The sequence below is a fragment of the Trachurus japonicus genome, chromosome 17 (genome assembly GCF_045865225.1).
Source record: "Trachurus japonicus isolate A0001 chromosome 17, Traja_1.0".
NCBI lineage: Eukaryota > Metazoa > Chordata > Actinopteri > Carangiformes > Carangidae > Trachurus > Trachurus japonicus.
The window spans coordinates 11,347,804-11,367,630 of record NC_140923.1 but is presented as its reverse complement, the minus strand read 5'-3'; the positions used below and the strand labels follow the sequence as shown (position 1 = coordinate 11,367,630).

General features: G+C 39.4%; 3 protein-coding genes across 3 annotated transcripts; all 3 read left to right on the top strand.

The window, feature by feature from the left end:
* Positions 1 to 2,924: 2,924 nt before the first annotated feature.
* Positions 2,925 to 3,686, top strand: LOC146970173 (SLAM family member 7-like; the record flags this gene model as incomplete). Its single annotated transcript, XM_085804422.1, has 2 exons — positions 2,925 to 3,264; positions 3,346 to 3,686. Coding segments are annotated over 2 exons (681 nt in total), but the record flags the coding sequence as incomplete, so codon positions are not given.
* Positions 3,687 to 4,524: 838 nt separating this feature from the next.
* On the top strand, positions 4,525 to 7,639 carry LOC146970172 (SLAM family member 9-like). The gene is made up of 3 exons (XM_085804421.1): positions 4,525 to 4,576; positions 6,909 to 7,211; positions 7,293 to 7,639. The coding sequence occupies exons 1-3, from the start codon at positions 4,525 to 4,527 to the stop codon at positions 7,637 to 7,639; spliced, it is 702 nt and encodes a 233-aa protein (XP_085660547.1).
* An 8,949-nt stretch (positions 7,640 to 16,588) lies between these two features.
* LOC146970171 (uncharacterized) lies at positions 16,589 to 18,722 on the top strand. Its single transcript, XM_085804215.1, has 4 exons — positions 16,589 to 16,704; positions 17,361 to 17,663; positions 17,745 to 18,038; positions 18,360 to 18,722. The coding sequence occupies exons 1-4, from the start codon at positions 16,629 to 16,631 to the stop codon at positions 18,488 to 18,490; spliced, it is 804 nt and encodes a 267-aa protein (XP_085660341.1). The 5' UTR covers positions 16,589 to 16,628; the 3' UTR covers positions 18,491 to 18,722.
* Positions 18,723 to 19,827: the final 1,105 nt, after the last annotated feature.

The window sequence follows — 19,827 nt, the reverse complement described above, 5'->3', positions numbered from 1 at the left end:
CCAACCAATGAACCTTCAAAAGTTTGAAAGAATATCTGTAAATATTGATCACTGATGCTTTCTGTCATGATGAAGGTGTAAAGAACAGCAGCTGTGAAACATCTGTCGTTATGGGATTATCAGTCGGTCACTGTAGCCCCGACGACGTTCTACTGCGCATGTTAGCTGCAGAAAGAGGTGCTGCTGGTTGCATTAATTGTTTTGACAAAAATAACAACACGCAGCTTTTATAGCAGCAGCAGCGGTATGCAGCAGCAGAAGCAGCAGCAGCAGCAGCAGCATCACAGCCAGGGACGAGCAGGTAAACTGGGGGGTTTAAGTAGCCCGTCCTGAATGAGGAGAGCATGTGACTGATCAGCTGATCAGCTTGAGTCGTCTGCCTGAACAGCTCTGCAGGCTTCACATCATATATCTGGAGTCTGAAATAGTTCTTTAGTCACTTATGTTTACATCTAATTGTTTATTCTATCCATTATGGTAATCCATTTAGTAGCTACAGTAATGCCCAAAAATAACTCAATGAGTTCCTGTTAACAGACACAGCGTTTTATGCTCATCTTGTTTTTAAAGACTTGAAATAACTTTTATGTGCCACAAGAAACAAACACACAAATGATAAGAATAAAATATTTTGTATCTAAGTATCTGTATCTAAGAATAGATTGTTTTTTTTTAATATTCGAGGTAAACTCGTACTTGAACTGGATTAAATCTGTATGTCGGGCACCTTATACTTATCATTTTAAAATGTTTCTGCTTGAGTGAAGTGTAGTTTTATCAGTTTTGTGTTTCTCTGTGTCATATTTTGTTGAGCAAGTTGTATCAGTTGTTCTGCCTGTCACGTTAACAATGTTTAAGTCTTTGCTGAAAAAATTCAATTCTCAGATCATTTCATTTCAGAGTGGTTACAGTTTTAATGTTGAATGTACAATAAACAGCTTTGCTTTTTCTTTTTTAAGTCTGGTTTGTTTCTGAAGGTGAAATTCTCAAATGTTTTTGAATATTTTAGAATATTGTAAAGATGCATTAATATAAGTCTTAAATAGTTCTATCTTCCAACAGCAATCACTTCTGGTCTGTCAGTCACTCTGCTCTGCTCTGAGCCCAGGAGAAAACTTTCCTTGTATCCTACAACCTTTATCCAATGAGGAGAGAGAACGGCATAAAGGGGCAGTCCTCTCTGTGTGTGCAGCCAAGGGATGCGCCTGAATGTGGTGACGTAGGGACGAGGGCGGGGGCTGCTAACTCCATCTGCTGACAGGAAGTTAGCCAAAACCACCGGATCGCTTACTTCCACTTAATGTTTTCAAGAAAACTGCCTCCACAAGAGGAATCTGTTTCAGTTATAGTATTTATTGAGTAAAAACGGATTTGGCAAAACTGATGGATAATCAAGATTTAAAACCTTTTTTTGTACAATTCCCTGCCTACTTTCTTTGATCTTTGAATACTATTGTAGGGTCTTGATCTCATCTATTAAATGAACATGACCTGGTATGTTGTGATTTCTACTTTCTAAATAAAACTGAATTGTATTTTATTAAAGTTGATAAGCGACGTGTGCACATGCTGTGTTAGAACAATAGGAAGTCTGGTCAGCCACAGAAAAGAAGTTGACTTCCTTGTATCACATCAGATCACTGTGTGAAGTGTGTCGTGTTCAGAACGTCTTTAAAGTTTTGCCTGCACTTAAACCAAATGTTTGAGGGTGAATAATGGGACGTATTTCATTTCTATTTGCTGTTTTCCTGGTGTCTTCATGTCAAGGTAAAAGAATATCTTTTTTTAACTAATACTCCATATTTAGATTCTTCGTCTTGTTAAATTCTGGTTGTTGCACCTCAGCACTGAAACATTGTGGTAAAGTCAGGAACTGAAAATAAGTGAGTGCAAAACAAAGAAAGCTAAACTTTCAAAAAGTACAAAAACAAAAACAACAGAAGATTTAAGAAAAATGTAAAATAGTAACAAAAACAGGATTGTATGAAAATCAGGCAGATATTAAATTAAAATGAATTTACATTGTTAAATAATAAGAGGTGTGGACACACTTCAGTGGTTTGTCTGGTTCAGAGTGAGAAGAGAAACATTTTTATTTTATTTATAGAGAAAAAGCTTTTTAGGTTGATTTCTTAATGGTCATTACCTCACTGATTGTGACAGTTTATTATGAATATAGATTATGAATAATTTGCTTCACTCTACACTGTGTGAAAACATAAAGAGGTCTGTCCTCCAGCAGGTGGCGCTGAGAGATTGACTTAAATATGTTTCTATAACTATAGTCTTTTACCTCTGACGTATTGATTTATATCTATTTATATGTTATATTATATATTTTTGCATTTCTACTTGTAGGTATTTATTAGTTTACTGGGTGTTTAGCTCAACTTTATATTTAATTCTTTAGATATATCTGTTTCTTATTTTTCGTTGTTGCAATGAACGAATGACATGTGAATGCTGCTGTAACAATCATAATTTCCTGTGAAGGATTATGAAAGTATCTGTCTATCTTACTGTGAATCATGATGAAACACAGATGGTGTGGACACACATGGTTTATAGTGAGAAGAGAAACATTTAAATTGTAGGAAAAACTAGTCAAAAAGAACCTGAACAGCTACAAACCTACTTCCTTTATTCGATATTGTAATTTCTTAATAGTTGTGATGTCACTGGTTGTGACAGTGTTGTTCAATGAATATTGAATACTTTGCTTCACTCCGCACTGTGTGAAGAAGTAAAGAGCTCTGTCCTCCAGCAGGTGGCGCTAAGAGGCTGAATTAAATATGTTTCCACAACCATTATTACTGTGAATCATGATGAAACACAGATGCTTTTGAACTAATGATCCAAGTGTCAGAAATGACAAATAGAAACAGTAGAATTCAGTATTTACTAAAAATCCACTGTGATTTTTATTGTATTATGTGTGTTTTGTTTCCACAGGGTCCAGAGCTCAGACTCCTGTGTTTGTGAAGACAGGAGAGGATTTACATCTGGAGGTCAAGAAGACTGATGTACCTGAGGGATTTATTACTATTCAATGGAGATTCAATGGAAGAGTCAATTTAGTAACATTTTTACATGACCGGGAAACAGAAGTCTCTACTAATTACACTGGAAGGGTCGAGGTGTCTGTGGGAAATTTCTCTGTGAAACTGAAGAATCTACAAAAGTCAGACAGTGGAGTTTATACTGCACAAGTGACAGGAACTGATAAAAGTCCAACACTGCCTGGATACGTCGTCACAGTTGTAGGTGGGTTTGTTAACTCTTCAGACGCTGCCAGAGAGAATCTGCTGCTGTTTCTAAAACTCTTCCTGTAAACTCTCCCCTCAGATCCAGTGTCTCCAGTGAAGCTGACAGTCGACTCTGTGACAAACAGCTCAGACTCCTGTGACCTCACTGTGACCTGCAGATCACTGGACTCACATCAGATCAGCATCAATGTTTCCTGTAACACCACCACCTGCAGTCAGGAGGGAGGAGAGAGGTCAAAGGTCACAACCTCTGGAGCTACTCTCCATGTTTACCTGGATAATTACAAAATCATCTGTAACCATAGCAACCAGGCCAGCAGGACCAGTGTCAGTTTAATGATTGGTCACTTTTGTCCTCGACACACTGGTAAGTCTGACAGAGAAAACATCCTGTTGATAATGTTACACAGTTACATTTAGAACAAATGAGAATTTATTTTCTAAATATTAGAAAATAAAACCAAACTTCTTTCAAAGAGACAGTAAATGATGATAATGATTAATAACTTAATGACATCACCCACTTTGTTTTTTCTGATGTGACGTCACCAAGTTTGACAGATGTTGTGGATGTTGTTACTGAGTGTAAAACACACAGGTGCTGAGCAAACAGAGGGAGAATAATAAGAGGTTGATGACTTCCTGTTGACCAGTGTCAGTCTGATGAAGGTGGTTGTTGTGTTGCAGGTTCAGAGAGTCTCTCTGCTGGTGTCTCTCTCTGCCTGGTGAAGACAGTCGTCTTCTCTGTGGGTCTGGTCGTCATGGTGGCTGCTGTCATCAGTGTCCATGTCATGGAGAGACTCCAGAAGAAAAACTGAAATGTCAAGTTAAAGGAGCCATGTTGTCTCTGACCACTGGGAGCACTGTGGACACGTTTGGCCTTTTTATTTTTACTGTCATGTGTGAACCTTTCTCTAGTTTGATGCATGTGAACAAGAAATGAAACCTGGATGTAAACGAGTCAGGATTTTATTTCCTTGTTAAATCAGCTTCTAAAATACATGAAACTCTTTTGTAAAGCTTCAGTGAATCTCAGCTTTAACCTAAATCCTGCTCATGATTTGATGTGTAATTTATATAATGAGAAACAACTGAAATATTCTCTGAATGCAGCAAAGACACAAGATGCTAACAATGATAGCTGGATCAATTAACCACAATTATTGGCAAAGAGCAAGAATAAAATCAACTGCTGGCTTCTGCAGAACCTGAGGCTGAACTGTGTGATTTTTATGCACTTATACATCAGTCAGAGAACATGAAGTCTGTCTTTGTGATACTGGGACTGCTGGTCTGCACGGAGGCTGCAGGTAAGATATGAACACTGTCTTTTTTTCTTTCAATTATTATTTTAGGCTCTTATGCCAGCTGTAGAGAGACAGGAAATGGGGAGACAGAGAGAGGGAGTGACTTGCAGCAAACGGGCTTCCAGTGGAATCCAACCGGGGGCCGCTGCAGCGAAGACTATAGCCTTGGTGCATGCTCTACAGTAGACACTAAGCACAACGACGCCCCAACCACTTCAACATTTAATAAATAAGGGATGGTTGTAAATCATAGATTAAAATTAAATAAATATACACTGTTGAATGAATTCGTATACATGTAGAGGAAGAAGTGGACACGTGTTGGTGCTTTATCTGGTTCAGTGTGAGAGCGGAACATTTATATTTCTAACGGACTGAAACTCGAGGCAAATACAGAGACTGCTTGCCGAAAAACTGCCCCCTACGGGAACGTGCATCAGCGGTTTTGCATGAATTTACCTCCAAAACAACTTAGTGTGGTGAATCTGCAGGTCACAACTTGTCCACCAGAGCGTTGTGGAGTTGTTGGATTGTGTATTTGATAAGTTTGATGAGGGAAACCAAGAAATCCCATGAGCCTCCGTAGTAGCTCTGAGCAGCTCGCGGCTCTGCTCCGCCGTTCTAAAAATAGCTTGCACCGACAATTAAAGGTAACCAAGCTACTGCTATGACTATAGGGATTATGGCAATGGGCCAATTTGCCAAAATGTTGAACTATCCCTTTAACTAATACAGTACATGACTTCATATGGCCATCTTTTCCTTCTGCATACAGAGAGCTAGCCATTGCACTCCTCCTATTGCCTAACTGCACTTCCTCTTTCATAGGCCAGTGTATGAGACACTAAGTTGTACATTTCTCAATTTAGTTTCGTTATTGTTATTATTGTTGATTATAACAATCATTACTTCTAAAGCAAGAAATCACTTATTTGATATAACAAACCTCTTCCTAGAGTGATTACCTTGATTTCAAAAGCCCAGTTCATGCTATCATAAGAGGCCAAGTCCTGGGATCTCCGTTGCACTTGACACACTTCATATAAAGACATGTTTAAAACACTCTGTGGTTTATCTTCCAGGCTGAACCAGGCCGACCAGTGAATCAGAGTCCAGCTAATGATGCTTCAGGTCCTTAAGTTCTGTTGTATTGCTCTTCATCAGTGTCAGTGGTCGTTGTCTGTGGCTAAAGACTCACAGCAGTGCAACATTTTTAATCTCTATAGGAAACAAGAAAACAGCTCAGGTCAGAAGATCTGTCTTCATGTGATGCTTGAAACTCCCTCATCACATTCAGACCACTTCCTCTGCTCTACATGTGACAACGACCGAAGGTCATAACCTCATCCTCTGTCACCATGACAACTGTGAAATGCAGCTGACAGCTGAGAAACAAAGTCATTAACACACGTTCCCATCAGCACTAATCTGTTTCTATCTGTTTGCTTTCTCTGTTCTAAACTGAATTGAATTTTAAGACTTTAAGTCAAAAACTATGTGCATAATTGTGTAAGAAGAGCAGAAAGTCTGTTGAGCCAAAGAAAAGAAAAGAACTTCCTCTTATGGATGACTGTGTGACATGTGTCTGTTCAGTTTTCCCTGCGCCAAATGTTGGAAGGTGTCAGAATGGGACGTATTTCATTTCTATTAGCTGTTTCCCTGGTGTCTTCATGTCAAATACAAGGTAAAGGATGGGATATCTTTTAACTAATGCTCCATACTCAGGTTCTTCTTCTTCTTGTTAAATTCTGGTTGTTGTATCTTAGCACTGAAACATTGTGTAAAGTCAGGAACTGAAAGTAAGTGAGTGAAAAGAGTAAGAAAGAACTTCAAGTAAAAAACAACAACAAAGATTTAAACAAATAAAGGAATATGTGAAAATCAGGCAGATGTTGAATTAAAATGAATTTACAATGTTAAATGATAATACATATGGAGGAAGGGGTGTGGACACATGTCTGTGGTTTGTCTGGTTCAGAGTGAGAAGAGAAACATTTTTATTTTGAAAAAGCTTTTTGGATATTGATTTCTTATTGGTCATTATCTCACTGATTGTGACAGTGTCTTTCAGTGAATAATTATGAATCATTTGCTTCACTCTGCACTGTGTGAAAGAGTAAAGAGCTCTGTCCTCCAGCAGGTGGCGCTGAGAGAAGAGTTAATTATGTTTCGACAACTATGTGAATCATGATGAAACACAGATGCTTCACGATTAATGATGATCCAAATGTCAGAAATGATAGTAGAAACACAGTAGAATGTACAGTAGTATTTACAAAAAATCTACTGTCTGTGATTTTTACTGTATTACATTGTGTGTGTTTTGTTTCCTCAGGGTCCAGAGCTCAGATTCCTGTGTTTGTGAAGACAGGAGAGGATTTACATCTGGAGGTCCAGGCAGATGTACCTGAGGGATTTATTAATGTTCAATGGAGTTTCAAACAAAGTGTTTTAGTAACTTTCTCATCTAGTAGAGAATCAAGAGTCTCTGATCGTTACAGAGGAAGGGTCGAGGTGTCTGCGGAAAATTTCTCTGTAAAACTGAAGAATCTACAAAAGTCAGACAGTGGAGTTTATACTGCACTAGTGACAACAATTGATAATCCAATACTATCTAGATACTTCGTCACAGTTGAAGGTGGGTTTGTTAACTCTTCAGACGCTGCCAGAGAGAATCTGCTGCTGTTTCTAAAACTCTTCCTGTAAACTCTCCCCTCAGATCCAGTGTCTCCAGTGAAGCTGACAGTCGACTCTGTGACAAACAGCTCAGACTCCTGTGACCTCACTGTGACCTGCAGATCACTGGACTCACATCAGATCAGCATCAGCACCACTGTTACCTGTGACAACACCACCTGCAGTCAGGAGGGAGGAGAGAGGTCAAAGGTCACAACCTCTGGTGCTACTCTCCATGTTTACCTGCTGAATGACCAAATCATCTGTAACCATAGCAACCAGGTCAGCTGGACCAGTGTCAGTTTAATGATTGATCACTTTTGTCCTCGACACACTGGTAAGTCTGACAGAGAAAACATCCTGTTGATAATATTACACAGTTACATTTAGAACAAATGAGAATTTATTTTCTAAATACTAAAAAGTAAAACCAAACTTCTTTCAAAGAGACAGTAAATGATGATAATGATTAATAACTTAAAGGGATAGTTCAACATTTTGGCAAATTGGCCCATTGCCATAATCGCTATAGTCATAGCAGTATAGGTTCATTACCTTTAATTGTAGGTGTAAGCTATTTTCAGTACGGCGGAGCGCAGCAGCTGGCTGCTCAGAGCTACGCTATGGAGGCTAACGGAATTTCTTGGTTTCCCTCATTAAACTCATCAAATTCAACATCCCAAAACTCCACAGCGCTTTTGTAGACAAGTTGTGACCTGCACAACCACCACGCTATGAGATAATGACGGAACGATACGAAACGGAGCCGTTTTCGAGGTAAATACAGAGTAAATACGGAGACTGCTTGCTGAAAAACTGTCCCTGAACGCAACGCGCATCAGCGGTTTTGTATGAATTTACCTCGAAAACGGCTCCGTTTCGTATCGTTCCGTCATTATCTTATAGCGTGGTGGTTGTGCAGCTCACAACTTGTCTACAAAAGCGCTGTGGAGTTTTAGGATTTTGTATTTGATGAGTTTAATGAGGGAAACCAAGAAATTCCGTTAGCCTCCATAGCGTAGCTCTGAGCAGCCAGCTGCTGCGCTCCGCTGTACTAAAAATAGCTTACACCTACAATTAAAGGTAATGAACCTATACTGCTATGACTATAGCGATTATGGCAATGGGCCAATTTGCCAAAATGTTGAACTATCCCTTTAATGACATCACCCACTTTGTTTTTTTCTGATGTGACGTCACCAAGTTTGACAGATGTTGTGGATGTTGTTACTGAGTGTAAAACACACAGGTGCTGAGCAAACAGAGGAAGAATAATAAGAGGTTGATGACTTCCTGTTGACCAGTGTCAGTCTGATGAAGGTGGTTGTTGTGTTGCAGGTTCAGAGAGTCTCTCTGCTTGTGTCTCTCTCTGCCTGGTGAAGACAGTCGTCTTCTCTGTGGGTCTGGTCGTCATGGTGACTGCTGTCATCAGTGTCCATGTCATGGAGAGACTCCAGAAGAAAAACTGAAATGTCAAGTTAAAGGAGCCTCTGTGTTGTCTCTGACCACTGGGAGCACTGTGGACACGTTTGGGCTTTTTATTTTTATTGTCATGTGTGAACCTTTCTCTAGTTTGATGCATGTGAACAAGAAATGAAACCTGGATGTAAACTAGTCAGGATTTTATTTCCTTGTTAAATCAGCTTCTAAAATACATGAAACTCTTTTGTAAAGTTTCAGTGATTCTCAGCTTTAACCCAAATCCTGCTCATGATTTGATGTATAATTTTTATGGACATAATGTAAACATTATGATTTTTTATTCATTCATTTTTATTTTATTTTTTTTACATCTTTTGAAACTGAGAAGTTGTTTCAGTTTTGTTACTTTTCAGTTTGGACTCTAAAGCAGGTGAAGATGGTTTCTAGTATTTTATAATATTGATCCCCTACAGAGTGATGTCAGCAGAGGAAGCTCCAGTGCTGCAGGGTTGTTGTTGCCCCACATTGACTTTAGCATCACCATGGTTACCTTGATATAAAGTTAATGGGACAAACAAAAGTTCAGCAACATAATCTTCACAAATGAATAAATATAAATTCACAAGAAATAACAAGGTGATATCTCATTTCTCTTGCTGTGAGTCTTTAGCTGAAGTACAGACGATCACTGACACTGATGAAGACCAATAAAACATAGGCAGTTTCTTTTAATAGAGAAGTTCAATTTGACATTTTGAATCTAACAGTGGTTTTGACAGGAAATATTTTGTGTTAAGTAACACAGGACTCACCGCTTCACACTGTTTCAGTTTGGTCTGAGAGAAGCCAGAGAACATGAAGTCCATCTTTGTGCTACTGGGACTGCTGGTCTGTGTAAAGGCTGCAGGTAAGACATGAACACTGTCTGATAAACTGATATTGATGATAGATCAATGTTAACGGAGGTCTGGATCATGAATATTAGGTAGAAGTTCAGTTTCAGTAACAAGAAGAAGAACCAACAGTCTGGATAATTAAACCAGAAGAGATGAAACTTCTGTGAAAGTTCACTCTGCTACAAAACTCTTTACAACCACTTTAACATTCTGTTTTATTTAAAGTATTGTTTGGGCATTGGGGAGACAGAGGGAATGACATGCAGCAAAGGAATCCAACCAGGGCCGCTGCAGCAAGGACTATAAATTCGGCATGTGGGCCGTCTCCGCTACCCACTGAGCTAAACAACGCCTCAACTACTTAAACATTTAATAAAAAAGGGATTGGTTGTAAGACAGATATTGAATTAAAATGAATTTACACTGTTAAAGCAGAAGTAAGTGGTCCGGTCGTTTTCGCTAATGCTGCGTTCCAGGCAGGCTTTTGAAATCGTAAATTACAGCTTCAAGTCACAACTTACGACTTTGTAGCGTTCCAGGCAACCCACTCGTGTTTTTCCGACCTGTTTTACCGGTGAAAGTCACTATAACGGCCACTCGTAACTTCCGACCGGTGAAGTCGTACCAGATCGAACTGGTACGGCTTCACGGTCGGAAAAATACGAGTTTCCTTGAACGCACCATAACAGTCCTCGTCCCTACGTCGCCACATTCACGGCGTTCCTTGGCTGCACACACAGCCCTGCATGCCGTTCTCTCTCCTCATTGGATAAAAACTGTAGGATACGATAAATGTTTTCTCCTCGGCTCAGAGCAGAGCAGAGTGACTGACAGACCCGTGTTTCAGTCCAAACACTCTATGTAAGTGATTGCTGTCGGAAGATATAACTATTTAAGACTTATATTAACACAAATATATCACTTACTTCTGCTTTAAATGAATTTGTAGAAATGTAGAGGAAGAGGTGGACACGTACTGGTGGTTTGTCAGGTTCAGTGTGAAAAGAGAACATTTTTTTTAACATAATGAAACTTGTCAACAGGAAACCGCTCAACCACAAACTAAGTTACTTTATTTGATGATCGTCTAAAATGTTTTAATGATCTCTCTGATCTCGCTGATTGGATCAGACAGTGTTGCTCTATGGTGATTTTGAATGATTTGCTTCACTGAACACTGGTTTTTGTTGTGCTAAATGTTGAAACGTTAAGTTGTAGTTATAGTAGCAAAGTTGTAATTTAACTATAATCAGACACATCTGATTGGTTCATGGTCCTGACATCAAATCCATCTTATGTTTCTCTTAACACCCTGACTGTAAATAAGTGTGTGTAGACAATGGATGGTCATATGACACAATCACATGAATGTAATAACTATAACTCCAAATGGTTCAATGAGGTTTGACTCATCAACATGAGTCCAAAGAAAGAAGAAAAACCAACCAAACAAAGAAGTAAATATATCATTAGATAGGAACAGTAAAGTTGAGCAATGAGACAATGGATCCACAGTGTTTAGGATGTTAAAAGAAAAGTGAAATACTTGAGTGACGTGTTCAGTTTGACCTGGTCCACTCCTCTGTCCTCCAGCAGGTGACGCTGAGACTTCTTTCTCTGAGACTGAGTCAGTGCAGTTAAATATGTTCTCACAACTATTATTAAGGTGAATCATGAAGAAACACAGATGCTTCATAATATTGAACTAATGATCCAAGTGTCAGAAATGATAAATAGAAACACAGTACAATTCAGAATTTACTAAAAATCCACTGTCTGTGATTTTTATTGTATTATGTGTGTTTTGTTTCCACAGGGTCCAGAGCTCAGACTCCTGTGTTTGTGAAGACAGGAGAGGATTTACATCTGGAGGTCAAGGAGGCTGATGTACCTGAGGAATTTCTTATTCTTCAATGGAGATTCAATGGAAGTGACAATTTTGTAACATATTTCCCCGATAAAGAACCAACAGTCTCTGATCGTTACAGAGGAAGGGTCGAGGTGTCTGTGGAAAATTTCTCTGTGAAACTGAAGAATCTGCAAAAGTCAGACAGTGGAGTTTATACGGCACAAGTGATATCGACTGGTCAAAATCCAACACTACCTGGATACATCGTCACAGTTGAAGGTGGGTTGTTAACTCTTCAGACACCGACAGAGAGAATCTGCTGCTGTTAAATTTAGAACAAATAAATATATGATTTGTCAATCATCATGTCAGGTAGAAAGTGTAAGATAAGTTTAATTCAAAGGAACATTAAATTAGTGTAGTGAATTCATTATTGCATATTATAACCTAATATTATAGCTTCATGTTGCTGTTGCTGTTGCCATTACATACCAGATTGGCCTTCTTAACTCTTCAGACCTGAATTAATAATTCAATATTGTAACCTATTTGTGCTTCATGTTGCTTCATGTCCCAAACTTATTTAGAAGAGACAGTAAATGATGATAATGATTAATAACTTAATAATAATAATAATAAACTTTATTTATAGAGCAGTTTTCATACATAAAAAATGTAGCACAAAATGCTTTACATGTTCAAAAGCCACCCCCACCCAACCCCACCCGACCCCACCCCATAAAAACCCCACCTATATCCACACGCACAAGCACATACAAATGCACGCACGCACACACACACACAAACAAACACACACACACAAACAAACACACACACACAAACACACACACACACACACAAACACACACACACACGAAGCAAGATCTAAGAAACGTGAAACATGTGGCTGAATACAGAGGCCCCAGGTCAGGAAACACCAGGCCGTCTGTACTGGGTGCTGGTCACGGAGCACGGCCAGGATGCCTCCACCCGGGCACCCATCATACAGGCCAGTGAGGGGAGGGGGGAGGGGGAGGCAAGGCAAAGCAAAGCAATTTCATTTGTATAGCCCGTTTTTACAAACAGTTTGTCTCAAAGGGCTTTACATGGCATCGTAACAACATCCTCTGAAGCACTGCCATAGATCCCCCACCGGGCCGAGCAGATGTGCACCACAAGTCAGAGACATCCCAGCGAAAGCCGATCACAGGCCCCAGCACAGACGGCCCCCACTGAGGAAACACTGGAGACATGAAGTAAAAACATAAAACCACTACACAGACTAAGAACATAAAAATTAATAAAATAATAAGAGAAAGTAAAAAATAAAAATAATAAAATAAAATACTACTAATAAAAATAGCTAAAAATGAACTCATAAAAGAAAGTAAAAATTTAAATGAGGATAAAAATTGGCTAAAATATAATTTGACTATAAAAGTAAGACATTAGTTTAAAGCTAAATTAAATAGATGGGTCTTGAGCATAGACTGTAAAAAGAATGGACGTAGCATCCGTGACGTCCCCCATTGGTTTTGGGGAGTCGTTTTTGTGACTCAAATATGGCGGCCTGAACAGCGCCATGTTGGATTGGCCGGCCGAGAACCCGCCCACTGGCCTCGAAGCAGCCTGTCCACGGAGCTGCTCGAACCTGTCACTCAACGTTTCCGCGCCCTGATTGGCCAGAGTTTTAACCTAATAACAGTAAAACTGTAGAGTTAAAAAAAAATTCACCCCCCTCAGAGTGTGTGCGAGGGTAGAAACTATCGGTTGAGACGAAAAAACGTTCTGACACCAGGCTTTTAACATGTTTATTGAGGATGTAAAGTCGGCGATTTTAACATGGGGCTCTATGGGGAATGCTCCCTTCTGACACCAGCCCCCAGAGGAATCCGAGGGGATTGCAGTTTTTTGAACGCGGAAGTGAGCTTCACTTCTCAGACCCACAACTGCCCCCTTGGTCTTGAGCCTGACATCACTCACTTGGTATTTTCTGAGGTGACGTCACCAAGTTTGACAGATGTTGTGGATGTTGTTACTGAGTGTAAAACACACAGGTGCTGAGCAAACAGAGGAAGAATAATAAGAGGTTGATGACTTCCTGTTGACCAGTGTCAGTCTGATGAAGGTGGTTGTTGTGTTGCAGGTTCAGAGAGTCTCTCTGCTGGTGTCTCTCTCTGCCTGGTGAAGACAGTCGTCTTCTCTGTGGGTCTGGTCGTCATGGTGGCTGCTGTCATCAGTGTCCATGTCATGGAGAGACTCCAGAAGAAAAACTGAAATGTCAAGTTAAAGGAGCCTCTGTGTTGTCTCTGACCACTGGGAGCACTGTGGACAAGTTTGGGCTTTTTATTTTTATTGTCATGTGTGAACCTTTCTCTAGTTTGATGCATGTGAACAAGAAATGAAACCTGGATGTAAACAAGTCAGGATTTTATTTCCTTGTTAAATCAGCTTCTAAAATACACGAAACTCTTTTGTAAAGCTTCAGTGATTCTCAGCTTTAACCCAAATCCTGCTCATGATTTGATGTATAATTTATATAATGAGAAACAACTGAAATATTTTCTGAATGCAGCAAAGACACAAGATGCTAACAATGATAGCTGGATCAATGAAGCACTATTATCAGCAAAGAACAAGAATAAAATCAACTGCTGGCTTCTGCAGAACCTGAGGCTGAACTGTGTGATTTTTATGCACATTAACATCAGTCAGAGAACATGAAGTCTGTCTTTGTGATACTGGGACTGTTGGTCTGCACGGAGGCTGCAGGTAAGATATGAACACTGTCTTTATTATATTATTAGGGCCGGGACTTTAACGCATTAATTACGATTAATTAATTACACAAAAATTAACGCGTTAAAAAAATTAACGCATTTTAATCGCACTTATTAATTTTTTTTTTTTCAATTTTTTTTTTTTCTCACGTGTGTCTACGTGCGGTGCGCCCGCACGCGAGAGAGGCGGCAGTTTGAGAGGCTGACTGGCAGAGATGAGAGCTGGTGAAACGCTAGCATGGTTATTTAAAACACCATCTCTGATCTCTGCCTGCACATAGATACACAGACACGGGCGCACGCTAAATGCGCTATATAGCGCTAATTGCTCAGCTGCAGCGCTATATCTATGACCTGTCACTGTCACAGGTGCAGCTCATCTCATTATGACAGGACTTCACCCTCAGAGCTCTGTCTTCAGACTGTCCTGACCTGTCCCTGAACATCACACAGGGACAACATGGAGCTGCTGTGTGATTGGTTACTGAGTTTTATTAATGTTTACATCAGGCTGAGTTCAACAAATCAGTTTATGCTACTGTGATTTAAGTAGCCTAGTTAAATACTACAGTAATCATCATAGTGTATTGGAAGGAAAGACCATTTAATCTGTATCAAATATCGATTAATGAATTAATCGATAATTTGCATCCATAGTCTGTTGGTCTTGGTTAAGTACCACCTTGAATGCTTAAGCTTTGTATTCAGTCATTCAATGGTATACTACAATCCATGTGAAAAAAAAATGCTTCTCACTGTTCTCAGGTCAAATATTATATGCGATTAAAATGCGATTAATTGCGATTAATTATTTACAACGCCTCTAATTAATTCGATTATTTTTTTTAATCGAGTCCTGGCCCTATATATTATATATTATTATTTTATGCCAGCTGAGACAGAGAGAGGGAGTGACATGCAGCAAAGGGCTTCCAGTGGAATCCAACCGGTGTCGCTGCAGCGAGGACGAGCCTCTGCATAAGGGGTGCATGCTCTACAGTAGACACTAAGCAAAACGACGCCCCAACCACTTCAACATTTAATAAATAAGAGATGGTTGTAAATCAGAGATTAAAATTAAATTAAAATTAATTTACACTGTTGAATTAACTCGTAGAAATGTAGAGGAAGAAGTGGACACGTGTTGGTGGTTTGTCTGGTTCAGTGTGAGAGCGGAACATTTATATTTCTAACAGACTGAAACTCGAGGCAAATGCAGAGACCGCTTGACGAAAAACTGCCCCCGACAGAAACGCACATCAGCGGTTTTGCATGAATTTACCTCCAACACAACTTAGCGTGGTGAATGTGCAGGTCACAACTTGTCCACCAGAGCGTTGTGGAGTTGTTGGATTGTGTATTTGATAAGTTTGATGAGGGAAACCAAGAAATCCCATGAGCCTCCGTAGTGTAGCTCTGAGCAGCTCGCGTCTCTGCTCCGCCGTTCTAAAAATAGCTTGCACCGACAATTAAAGATAACGAACCTACTGCTAACACTAGGGATTATGGCAATGGGCCAATTTGCCAAAATGTTGAACTATCCCTTTAACTAATACAGTACATGACTTTATATGGTCATCTTTTCCTTCTGCATACAGAGTGCTAGCCATTGCACTCCTCCTATTGCCTAACTGCACTTCCTCTTTTATAGGCCAGTGTATGAGACACTAAGTCGTACATTTCTCAATTTAGTTTCGTTACTGTTATTATTATTGTTGATTATAACAATCATTACTTCTAAAGCAAGAAATCACTTATTTGATATAACAAACCTCCTAAAATGATTACCTTGATTTCAAGAGCCCAGTTCATTCTGCTATAAGAGGCCAAGTCCTGGGATCTCCGTTGCACTTGACACACTTTATATAAAGACATGTTTAAAACAATCTGTGGTTTATCTTCCAGGCTGAACCAGGCCGACCAGTGAATCAGAGTCCAGCTAATGATGCTTCAGGTCCTTAAGTTCTGTTGTATTGATCTTCATCAGTGTCAGTGGTCGTCGTCTGTGGCTAAAGACTCACAGCAGTGCAACATTTTTAATCTCTATAGGAAACAAGAAAACAGCTCAGGTCAGAAGATCTGTCTTCATGTGATGCTTGAAACTCCCTCATCACATTCGGACCACTTCCTCTGCTCTACATGTGACAACGACCGAAGGCCATAACCTCATCCTGTGTCACCATGACAACTGTGAAATGCAGCTGACAGCTGAGAAACAAAGTCATTAACACACGTTCCCATCAGCACTAATCTGTTTCTATCTGTTTGCTTTCTCTGTTCTAAACTGAATTGAATTTTAAGCCTTTAAGTCAAAAACTATGTGCACATGTTGTGTAAGAAGAGCAGAAAGTCTGTTGAGCCAAAGATAAGAAAAGAACTTCCTCTTATGGATGACTGTGTGACATGTGTCTGTTCAGTTTTCCCTGCGCCAAATGTTGGAAGGTGTCAGAATGGGACGTATTTCATTTCTATTAGCTGTTTTCCTGGTGTCTTCATGTCAAATACAAGGTAAAGGATGGAATATCTTTTAACTAATGTTTCATACTCAGGTTCGTCTTCTTCTTGTTAAATTCTGGTTGTTGTATCTTAGCACTGAATCATTGTGTAAAGTCAGGAACTGAAAGTAAGTGAGCAAAAAGAGTAAGAAAGAACTTCAAGTTCAAAAACAAAACAAAAAAAATACAAAGATTCAAACAAATAAAGAAATATGTGAAAATCAGGCAGATATTGAATTAAAATGAATTTACAATGTTAAATGATAATACATATGGAGGAAGGGGTGTGGACACACGTCTGTGGTTTGTCTGGTTCAGAGTGAGAAGAGAAACATTTTTATTTTGAAAAAGCTTTTTGGATATTGATTTCTTATTGGTCATTATCTCACTGATTGTGACAGTGTCTTTCAGTGTTAATTATGAATCATTTGCTTCACTCTACACTGTGTGAAAGAGTAAAGAGCTCTGTCCTCCAGCAGGTGGCGCTGAGAGAAGAGTTAATTATGTTTCGACAACTATGTGAATCATGATGAAACACAGATGCTTCATGATTAATGATGATCCAAATGTCAGAAATGATAGTAGAAACACAGTAGAATGTACAGTAGTATTTACAAAAAAATCCACTGTCTGTGATTTTACTGTATTTTGTGTGTTTTGTTTCCACAGGGTCCAGAGCTCAGATTCCTGTGTTTGTGAAGACAGGAGGGGATTTACATCTGGAGGTCAAGGCTGATGTACCTGAGGGATTTATTAATGTTCAATGGAGATTCAAACAAAGTGTTTTAGTAACTTTTTCATCTAGTAGAGAACCAAGAGTCTCTGATCTTTACAGAGGAAGGGTCGAGGTGTCTGTGGAAAATTTCTCTGTAAAACTGAAGAATCTACAAAAGTCAGACAGTGGCGTTTATACTGCACTAGTGACAACAATTGATAATCCAATACTATCTAGATACTTCGTCACAGTTGAAGGTGGGTTTGTTAACTCTTCAGACGCTGCCAGAGAGAATCTGCTGCTGTTTCTAAAACTCTTCCTGTAAACTCTCCCCTCAGATCCAGTGTCTCCAATGAAGCTGACAGTCGACTCTGTGACAAACAGCTCAGACTCCTGTGACCTCACTGTGACCTGCAGATCACTGGACTCACATCAGATCAGCATCAGCACCACTGTTACCTGTAACACCACCACCTGCAGTCAGGAGGGAGGAGAGAGGTCAAAGGTCACAACCTCTGGAGCTACTCTCCATGTTTACCTGGATAATTACAAAATCATCTGTAACCATAGCAACCAGGCCAGCAGGACCAGTGTCAGTTTAATGATTGATCACTTTTGTCCCCGACACACTGGTAAGTCTGACAGAGAAAACATCCTGTTGATAATGTTACACATTTACATTTAGAACAAATGAGAATTTATTTTCTAAATACTAAAAAGTAAAACCAAACTTCTTTCAAAGAGACAGTAAATGATGATAATGATTAATAACTTAATGACATCACCCACTTTGTTTTTTTCTGATGTGACGTCACCAAGTTTGACAGATGTTGTGGATGTTGTTACTGAGTGTAAAACACACAGGTGCTGAGCAAACAGAGGAAGAATAATAAGAGGTTGATGACTTCCTGTTGACCAGTGTCAGTCTGATGAAGGTGGTTGTTGTGTTGCAGGTTCAGAGAGTCTCTCTGCTGGTGTCTCTCTCTGCCTGGTGAAGACAGTCGTCTTCTCTGTGGGTCTGGTCGTCATGGTGACTGCTGTCATCAGTGTCCATGTCATGGAGAGACTCCAGAAGAAAAACTGAAATGTCAAGTTAAAGGAGCCTCTGTGTTGTCTCTGACCACTGGGAGCACTGTGGACACGTTTGGGCTTTTTATTTTTATTTTATGTGTGAACCTTTCTCTAGTTTGATGCATGTGAACAAGAAATGAAACCTGGATGTAAACTAGTCAGGATTTTATTTCCTTGTTAAATCAGCTTCTAAAATACATGAAACTCTTTTGTAAAGCTTCAGTGACTCTCAGCTTTAACCCAAATCCTGCTCATGATTTGATGTATATTTTTTATGGACACAATGTAAACATTATAAATATCTTTGAATTTTTATTTTTTTATTTTTTTTTTACATCTTTTGAAACTGAGAAGTTGTTTCAGTTTTGTTACTTTTCAGTTTGGACTCTAAAGTAGGTGAAGATGGTTTCTAGTATTTTATAATATTGATCCTCTACAGAGTGATGTCAGCAGAGGACACTCCAGTGCTGCAGGGTTGTTGTTGCCCCACATTGACTTTAGCATCACCATGGTTACCTTGATATAACGTTAATGGGACAAACAAAAGTTCAGCAACATAATCTTCACAAATGAATAAATATAAATTCACAAGAAGTAACAAAGTGATATCTCATTTCTCTTGCTGTGAGTCTTTAGCTGCAGTACAGACGATCACTGACACTGATGAAGACCAATAAAACATAGGCAGTTTCTTTTAATAGAGAAGTTCAATTTGACATTTTGAATCTGACAGTGGTTTTGACAGGAAGTGTACATTTGTGTTAAGTATGTTACAGTATCACAGGACTCACCACTTCACACTTGTTCAGTTTGGTCTGAGAGAAGTCAGAGAACATGAAGTCTGTCTTTGTGATACTGGGACTGCTGGTCTGCGTAAAGGCTGCAGGTAAGACATGAACACTGTCTGATAAACTGATATTGACAGATAGATCAATGATAACGGAGGTCTGGATCATGAATATTAGGTAGAAGTTAAGTTTCAGTAACAAGAAGAAGAACCAACAGTCTGGATAATTAAACCAGAAGAGATTAATCTTCTGTGAAAGTTCACTCGGCTACAAAACTCTTTACAACCACTTTATTTAAAGTATTGTTTGGGCATTGGGGAGACAGAGGGAATGACATGCAGCAAAGGAATCCAACCAGGGCCGCTGCAGCAAGGACTATAAATTCTGCATGTGGGCCGTCTCCTCTACCCACTGAGCTAAACGACGCCTCAACTACTTAAACATTTAATAAAAAAGGGATTGTTTGTAAGACAGATATTGAATTAAAGCAGAAGTAAGCGATCCGGTCGTTTTCGCTAATGCTGCGTTCCAGGCAGGCTTTTGAAACCGTAAATTACAGCTT